General features: G+C 26.6%; 1 protein-coding gene across 2 annotated transcripts in view; it reads right to left on the bottom strand.

Moving 5' to 3' along the window:
* Positions 1 to 1,309: 1,309 nt before the first annotated feature.
* The window catches only part of LOC111618336, a 12,447-nt gene continuing 3,735 nt past the window's right edge, over positions 1,310 to 10,021 (bottom strand). For both annotated transcript variants that reach the window (XM_023359842.1, XM_023359844.1), the window contains 7 exons: positions 6,687 to 6,778; positions 5,868 to 5,907; positions 4,396 to 4,498; positions 4,271 to 4,326; positions 2,051 to 2,748; positions 1,712 to 1,973; positions 1,310 to 1,399 (listed from right to left, as the gene is read on the bottom strand). In XM_023359842.1, coding sequence (XP_023215610.1) covers positions 1,325 to 1,399; positions 1,712 to 1,973; positions 2,051 to 2,748; positions 4,271 to 4,326; positions 4,396 to 4,498; positions 5,868 to 5,907; positions 6,687 to 6,754 — 1,302 coding nt within the window. In that variant the 5' untranslated portion in view covers positions 6,755 to 6,778 and the 3' untranslated portion in view covers positions 1,310 to 1,324. The remainder of the gene's footprint in view (positions 1,400 to 1,711; positions 1,974 to 2,050; positions 2,749 to 4,270; positions 4,327 to 4,395; positions 4,499 to 5,867; positions 5,908 to 6,686; positions 6,779 to 10,021) is intronic.

Below are 10,021 nucleotides of genomic sequence, written 5' to 3' on the forward strand. Positions count from 1 at the left end.
TATTTTACCGATCTAGGTATCCCCCCTTTTCCAAATTTTAATATCGACTCAAAATAATTTAAAAAGACAAATTACAATAAAACGGTTTATTATCCAACTATCAGAAATTTCACAACATGCCAAGGAAGAGAGGAAGGAGCAATTAAATAATGAAAATTATAAAGGATTTTAAAAAATATATAAAAATGAGGAATATCGCACTTCTGACAATCGCTGAGTGTGTGTGGGTTAAATTTGGAGAATCCGTGCTTCTCACATGGACAACTGTATGTGGCCGGCTCACGCGTCGGAAAATCTTCCGATTTATTCGTATACGCACCAGACGGAAAAACAAAAAATATTGTGTATCCACAAGCACTCCAATAAATAAATAGAATTGAAACAACACTTTGAAATATTTTCCTGATGAAAACGAATAATAATAATAAGTTTCAATAAAAATGATAAAATGAAAATTTAATTTTATCATAACGAGTTTGCTTGAATTTCGTTTCTTCTGAGATCGCAGCAATGCGCGACGGGTAAGCTAGTATTAAAATAAACACCCAACATAAGATGCTTGATTATAGTACACTAGAAACAAAAACAGATCATGCAGCTTGTTTAAGAACTGATCAATTCTATAAACTTAAGTGTTTATATAATTAGTGGCTCTAGCATTATGAAATAATGCACCATTAGATTGGCATTGTTTAGATATTTTGATACATGTGTCATCTCTAATATCTAGAAAAGATTTAATTTCATGCATTTTAGTCTAAATTTGAAACATGATAAAACAACATTCTTCCAAAATTATCCAATAATCATCTCAACTTGAGAAATGCATTATCTATTTTCTCTAAGTAGTGCATCACTCACTAGTTACATCAAATATTCTACAGTCTTTAAATCTATCTAAAACTATGTACAGTATTATTAATGCCATTTATCATAACTGATTTCTATAAGCAGGTTGAAAGGTTGAATTGTAAGTAGATCAAATGTTATTTGCATATAAAATCTGTCAATTCTTAAATCAGAAAAGTTTTTGTCATACAACAATAATCCAAACTCCAAATCCATTTATTACCTAGTCCATACATCAACATTTTTGTTACATAATCATAATTTTATATATATTTAATTATCAATAGTATATTATGATGGAGACCATAAGCATCTAAAAGTTGTAGATAATTCAAGTATTATTTCTATTAAGTGTTAAAACTTTAAAATATTTGGAGTTTAGAATGTATCCATATATTACTATTTGAGATTTATTTTCAATCCAAAATAAAGTTTATTATAGTATATAAATATTGAAAACAGTAAAACAAAGCTATTAAAATTGTCTTACAGTCTGGAATGTCTTTGGATCTTCTGTAATAGAATGAACATAATTTTCATTTGCTTCTTCCTAAAATAATAAGTAATGATTTCAATTTGTAATGACTTTATAATTATCATATGCATTAGACCAAACACATTAGAAACAGAAATTTTAAATTTGAAAAAGTTCCAATGTAGAGATGTTTTCTCTCTTGATATATTTGTTCTAATGCACTTGATAATTATCTTATAAAAAAACAAAAAAAGAAATACAAAGTTTTCTTTCTTGCTAATGATAATAGACTTGAAATTTATTCTTACTCCTCACTTGTTATATTTTGATTATCATATTTACATATTTTTGTTTCTGAATTTCTTCAAAATGTAATAATTTACATACCTCAAGTAATATATCTCTAGGTGGTGGCGGTGGAGGAAATTCTGGTTCAGGAGGACACTCATTTATGTCTCCTGACTCATCATTACTATCAAAAGATCCAATAGTATTATATGATGATACATCTGAAAATGGCGAGGCACAGTGATCCCAAATAACTTCATTATTTGTAGAATGAAAATATGTTGTAGTGGTATGTACATCATTCCATTCATTATTCATTGCTTGATCAATTCTTGAATTCAAGTCTTTTTCTTGAAAATCACTAAAAAACAAGTAGCAAGATTATTGTATGGAGTAACATTTTATTTGAAAATTCAATCGTGCAATGTATACACTCACCTTACAGAATTTGTATTATATTTATTTTCTTGCTTAATGTGATGGTTACTTATAAGATCTGACTGAGATATTTGAAATTTATTTTTTGCAGTATTTGATGCAAAAACTGAATTTTGATGAAATTCTGTATTATTAATAGCATTTTCCTTTCCCAAGTTTTCAAAAGTTCTTCGTGGTGCTGGAACTGGTTTCTTCTGATATATTTCTTCCAATTTTAAATTCATAGCTAGTGTATTTACACTTGAAACATATTTTTCACATTTTTCCATTCCATTCATAGGAATATTTTCTAAATTATTTCCCACTGGCAGAGAATTAGTTTTTTTGATATCTGATAATGAGAAGTTAAAATTTTCTAATAATGGATCATCCATATCAAGAAGAGATTTATTTTCTGATTTTAAGTTTTGGAATGAATTAAAATTTCCTCCAAATATCTTGCAAATATCTTCATTTGATGATGAAGATTGCGTGGAAATAGGTGTATCAAAATCAATAAGAGCATTAGTATTATGACTCTGAGTTTCTAATGGATTTGGTGCTCGTTTTTTCATTGATCTCTGAGCTACTCTTGGTGGTCTGGAATTTTTAGTGTGATTCACTTGTAACGGTTGCTTTGTATTTTTCTGTTTTATACCATTATCATCTCCAAAAAAAATTGCTAGATCATCTTGTAATACATTAGATTGAAATATATCCTGAAAATAAATAATTTGCAATAACTTTAATTTGTTTTATTTTGATTACATCAGTGATGCCCAAATTATATAGCCCCTAAGCTAAATCTGGCTCATGACACATGCTAATCCAGCCACAAAAATATTTGACAATTATGAATAATAAAAATAGGCTTACTAATTAAACAGTTTGAGTACTACTGATGTATGTATTTATAAACTTTATGATTATTGTACATTTTCATCAAATACTAAAATAATACAAATATCTCTGAAACTGACATCTAAGTATTCATTAATTATTAGTTAACATGAAATATGAAATTTATTTCAAAACTGAATTATTGCTTTAAACTATTCATTGGAAAACTTGCATCTATTTTTTTATAAAATTGATTAATCAATTATTTTAGTTACATCTAGTGCACTATAAAACTTTTCTATTTTAAGACTAATAAATTAACACAAAAACTCAAACTGTCACTATTACACTGATATTCCTGTAGTTTACATTAACAACAAACAAACGTTTGAGGCTTTTTGTTACTAATTCATCTTATAATTCAACAATTTGACAATACTAAAATACTGAATTCTGAAAAAATGATACCGCAGTTGATAAGTGTATTTTTTTTTCTAAAATAAAAAAAATTACTTAAAATAGGAAGTTGCTTTTTCTGTTATAGATTTGAGTTTCTTATATATTAATGCTTTCATTAGAAATTAAGTAAATTTATAAATATGGCTTTAAAATTTTTATCCTTTATTTATAGTGTATTACAGTAGACAGTTGTTTATCTGAATCAATTGGGGACTGGGGTTGTTTGGATAACTTATTTTTCGGATAACCGATTATGTACGAAAAATATATTAAACTATCCCATGTTGAAATTTCTCTCCATTACATGTCACTTTGCATTGAATTTTCGTCTATGTTAAGCCTAACAAAAATTTTTATAATAATAATTGTGGCTATTGTATCATTAAAAATCATTTCTTTATTTTGTACAAACAAAATAAATATATTGAAAAATATAAAAACAAAAAAATTATACTTTAGAAGTTAATCTAGTATCAAAAACGTTTGATTCAGCATGACACATGTCTGGACACACAGTCCTCAGAAAAACACCACATAAAAGTGCCAGTGCTGCCAGCTAAAACACACACACCAACAAAAGAAATATTGGAGTAGCCCAAGACATAGCCTAAATTTGCAGTGCCGCAGCACTAGCAAAAATTTATATTTGCCGACTGGAACGCTTTCGGTTAACCGATGTTTTGGTTGACCACATTTCGGATAAACGACGCTGGAATGTATTAATATTTATATTTCAATACTAAAGTGTAATTAGCAATATATAAGCAAAATAATTATTTTATGTAAAAAATATGAAAAGCTTTAATGGGATTAAAATAATCAATTATAATGTATTAGGTTTCAGTGAAAATACATTGTTGTTACATAAAACAAGATTCTTTTTCATATTTCAAACTATTAACTAATTATAAGTAAACCATTAGTTATTCATAAAATATTTACCTGTAATTTATTTACATTGCCTCCTCCATTTCCATTCTTATTAATTTTTGGTGGAGCTGAGAAATTTCAAATTAATTATATTTTTTATATTTCAATACGAAAATAATTATTGTTTAAATATTCACCTGGTCTTGGTGGTGGTAATTTCTTTTTCTTCAACTGTTGACCATCCAATTTTGGACGAATGATTGTTGGTTTTGCAGACACACCATTGAAAAAGGTAGTTTTCTAAAAAAAAAAAAATTTACAAAAAATAAACACAGTTAACAAAATAAGCAGATTGTTTTGTCAAACTTTTACTTAAAAACAAGATTTAAATAATCTTATCTAAATTATATTAATAATTTGTATTTACATATTATAAATCATTTCAAATGAACCGTAAACAGTTTTCCAAAACTTTATTGTTGTATAAGATTATTAAAGTAAAACTTTAAATGATATACAAACGAATTAGGAACAGAAGTAAATAAAGCAAGTATATCAGAAGTTAAAAGAGACACACAATATTTTTATATCAAAAGGAAATAGATATGTTATCAAACTGTGTAACACAAAGTAAATATAATGAGCAGTTAAAAAGATAGAGATTATTACAACAATACAGTAATCATCTACAATTAAAGACAGCAAATGTTCAATAAAAAGAAATTCTTGTATCAGAGATTATAATATAGCATTATTAATAATTTTTCTTATTCTTATCACTATCAATATTGTCAAAGATAATTTTCTCATTTTATGTTTATTAAAGTTTTAGATTTAAAGAAAATATTTTAATCAAGTGAAATTTATATAGAATAGGTTAGTTAGTTTTTCTACTACCAATATTTTATGTAAATAGGCAAATAATTTATTGAACTTATCACTTTTTATTATTGAAAATTTTACATATTGGATTTCTTTCTACAGAAAAAAAAAATCAATTATGTATGCATGCATACATGAAAGTCCTAGAAAAATTTGTGCAGCAGTCCTCTAATGCTTAAAATGGCACTGAGGATGAATGCAGTGGAAAAATGTGAACATTGAATCCAGTGCTGATTCAGAAAAGCCATAACAAAGTGAAGAGATTTCTAACTGACATACTATCCAATTTACTTAATATTACTTAAACAAATAACAGAATTGATTCTGTTGACATAAATTTGTCTCAAGTTTCCTATTTAAAAAAAAAAACTATAGTGAGCACATAGATATGCATCTTAGACTTGAGTAAATATGGTTTTTTTTTTTTTTTTATAAGTATTAAATATTCTCTTCCATTAATATGCTTAGACTATGGTCAGGTTTGTTTATAAACATTAGCTGATCATCTTGTTTTGGTAAGTTAAAATAGTTATCATTCATTTTATTTATATATTCTTATCTTATTAATAAGATAAAATTACAATTGTTCTATAGAAATTATTGATATTAACTCAGTCATATCTAAAAACAATTCTTGTTTGATATGAAATATTTTCATTTCATATAAATCAAATGAATTTATATTTATGTATGATAATATTTCATATAATATTAATTTCGTATTTAGTTTGATACAAAATAACCAATTACAAATTCATATTTTCTATAAAAATGGATGAATATTTACCTTTTCATTACTAACATTTTTCTTGCTGTGAATCTTAGGTCTGAAATATAAATAGGATATATTTTAATGAAACAAATATAAATATTGTTAAATATTAAAGCACATATTATAAAATAAAAATATAAGAAAACATTTTATTAAAGTTCTTTACATTTTATAAATAAATTTTAATATATATATATTAATGACAATTAAATTAACAGTAGTGAAAACAAATTTGTTATTGTAATATTAAGAGATAGTACTCCAAAAGAAACTAAACCGAGGCAGAGTTGATGTTGGAGTTAAAATTTTTATTACAGAATTATGTTTTTCTTCTTCTTCACACAATTAGCTCTTATATTCCAATAGCTAACTCTAAAATATGATTAAGATCAGGTTAAAAATTCATCCAGACCTCCAAACTTCACACTGGAGATTGTTCTATAATCCTTGTTGGATGTGAATGACAACAATTATTTTATCATCATATGGTTTCTAACCTTCAAATTATGTGAAAGTGTGCCATCAATAAAGTGAGAATTGATAAACAAGTTATTCATTGGTAAAACTAGCAACAACCATTTCATTGAAAATTTATTCTTAGTTTTATTTTATACTTTTTCTAATTTGGTACTATTTATTTATTACCATACTGTAATAAATATTAATTATATATACAGTACAAATAAATTTATAATAAATATCAATATAAATTGATATTTAAGTATTTGTAGATATTTAATAAAATTAATATCTATAAAATTTATTATGTTTATTTTATTTATACATAATCTGAAGTATACTCATTACAAAATTAAAAATTTCTAAATCATTTACTTAGCGTTTGCAGGAAGCTGATTAGTTGGAGGAGGAAGTGGAGCAGGCCTTATTGGCTTGAGTGACATTCGTTCCCATCAACTAAGTTCTTTCTAATAAATAAATGTACAACATTAGTTTTATGAAGGAATTAAATTATAGTTTATTCTTCGATTAAAGATAAAATTAAACATACTAAAAATAACACTACTCTTTAGATGATTAATTTATTAACTTTTGATGCTATTATAATTTAACAAAAATTTTTGTAAATTTAAGTATAAAGTTAAATTATTTAACAGTAATCTTTCAAATTCCTAAATTTTTTCAATTATGTTTATCAGAAGTTATTTTCTATTATTACAAAATGATTAAAAACAGAGATAATTATCAAATTAACTAAAAATAAAAGTAAATTTTGGCAAAAATAATTATATTTACACAAAATCATCTACTAGAATTAACAATTTATCCAATTATTGAATTTAATTATTTAAATTATTTTAAAATTTACATAAAACTTATTAAGAACATTTAAACTAAGTAGAAAAAAAAAATATGAAATTAAATATGTAGTTGCTTCACAGGAATTTTCTTCTCACAAGCTGTATAAATATTAAGTTACATTTAAAGATAAATTATTCTTTATATCTCATTCTTCATATCAAAAACACAAGTGGCTGCTTTAATAAATTCACAAGTTGTAATGTCAATCAAATGTAATTGAATTCCAAAGAAAAATTTTACTAGTATGTAGTATTAATTTTTTTAATCTTGCAATTTTATGAACTTTTAAGATAAACATTATAATAGATTTAAAATTATAAATAAGACAGCTGTTACTGGTATGCCAAAAAAAGCATGCTAATTTCACACACTATTATATATTTATAACTTTGTATCTTAATACATAAAGAAATAGAAAATACAGAATTTTTTCAAATAAATTTTTTTAAGATTGACTTAATTAGATTTAGTATAACTAAACATGATAAAGGATGATAAAATATATTTCCAAATAATGCTGAAATAAGTCTTATTTATTGATTTTACTACATTAAGCGTTAATTATTGCAATCACTTGATACTAGCCTATATTGATAACAATAACTGAGTAATAAACTGTGCAGTGAAAGTAATTAACTATAAATTTGTGGAAATTCTAGTTTTATTAAATCAGATTATTTAAAAATATGTTAAAATGTTTAATAATAAATTTAATAGCTAGCTTAAAAAGTTTATTATAATTATTTGAATAGTTCATCCAACATGTTTTCATTAATGATATTGCCAGGAAATACTCATATTCATGTTTTTGAAACGCAATTCATCTTTAGTACTTGCAGTTTCTCACATCTGAATATTTTTGGAGAATTTCAACTATCTTCACCTTGATTTTCTTCAATTTTATCAGATTTCTCCAGAGCTTTCTTCAGTAACAATTTGGCATATTTCTGATATCATAGCAGATCTGATATCTTCTCCATTTCGACAGACAACTTAATTTTCAGATGTGTATGCTATTTTTTTTTAAAAAATCCACCCATTGAAAACTGTTTTAAAAAAATTCTCAATGATCTCAGACAGTTGATCTTGCAACATTATCAAAAAATTAATGCATGACATAGGAATAGCAATAGAAAGTCATATCAGTTTGACTGTCATCTACTTCTCCTAAAATTCTTGCATACATTTCACTTCCACAGCATACTTTTAAGTTAAATATGATTCCTTGGTCACAGATGAATTAGTGATGATGAATGTCTACTGTTTTTAATGACACACTATTAACACAAATTTGATGTATAATTGTCTACCAACAAAACAATCTTTCATTTCAAAGATGTCAGTTCTCATCCAGGCATTTGCACTTGAACAGTAATTCACTGGTAAATCTTTCATACCCATAAATCATCTTGTGATTGGAAAAAAAATCCTACAAGTGTTTTTTTTTTGTTTTTGCATATTAAGTCAGCAAATAACTGTTAAAACTTGTATGATGAGGCATTGCACAAAAAGTGCTGTTTCAGCTGAATTGTAGACATTCCTTGGTGAATATTTGGCAATTCTGTCTGTTTCTACAATTCATTTGATGCAAAATCAGAACTTATGAATGCATCTGTACTACACACATTATTCTATTATTCTCTCTTTCTCTGCAAATTGAACCAATCATTGATTGCGATAAAATGTTTCTATTCCATATTGCTGATGCTTAAGCTCTCTTCTTAGTTAATACTTTATGACAAATTAGTGGCCCATTAAAATGTGCATTTTTTCATAAGCATTACTAAACCAAAGCTTCAAAGCTAACTCAACTTCACTATCTTTCCCAGTTTAATCTCATTTGCATATTATATTTTCATTTTTTCATGTTGACATTTCAATATTTACTCTTTTTCAAAATCTGTGAATTGACTATGAAATTTTCAATTGTAGTAGTGTTGCAATGAATAGTATATTTGGCCTTAGGCCGAATACCAAATATTCGGCCAAACTATTCGGCTTGATTAACGCATGTACGAAAATTGGCACACAAACCGCATTATGGCAAGGACCCTGCTCTCTATTGGCTCACTGTCACTACGCTTCGCCAATCGCGTTAATTCTTGACAGTTCAGACAAGAACTTCATGGCAGTATGTAATAAGTGATGATATCAAATGAGGATAACAATGAAATGATACACATGTAAATAACGGAAGAACAGAGAAGGACCACGAAGTGAAAATGTGAAAATAAATATGAAATTAAGTTGATAACATAATCGAACAAGTCGATTATGTTATCAACTCAATAAGCTGCCTCGAACAAGTTGAGGCAGCTTATTGGCGCAAAATTCACAGCCGTGAATGCCAAACAATTGTTGTCATAGACTTCGGAAAGCTAAATGCTTGTAATGAAAGTCACTTAGCGTGCACGGGTGAAAGCCTGGGGTCATTTGGGCTACCAAGCTGTTTCGAATCTGTGAAATCATAACTGTGACTTATACCGACGTCCTATCTGTCTCTTTTCTCCGTTATCACCAGGCTACGAGTCACGTAATTGTAAAATGGGAAATCTACGATGGGTAAGTGACGAATCAAAAGTATCGTGAGGGCATATTATGATGTATGCATAGGCATATGTGGACTAGAGCAATAGAGGAAAGAGAAAGGGAAGAGCAAAGACAAGCACTTAAAAAGAAGGATAAGCAGGGTCAGACCCTCAGATGTGCAACGATTCTCGAACGAATAAGTGTGTAGTGTGCTGATCTTTGTAATTATAAATTGTGAATACAAGTGACTAATATTATTTTCTTTTTTATTTTGTGCATGTTACAAGTTATAAATAAATATAAACAAACAACACTAACTC

The sequence above is a fragment of the Centruroides sculpturatus genome, unplaced genomic scaffold (assembly GCF_000671375.1).
Source record: "Centruroides sculpturatus isolate CEXI.00-Female unplaced genomic scaffold, Cexi_2.0 scaffold69, whole genome shotgun sequence".
Taxonomy (NCBI): Eukaryota; Metazoa; Arthropoda; class Arachnida; order Scorpiones; family Buthidae; genus Centruroides; species Centruroides sculpturatus.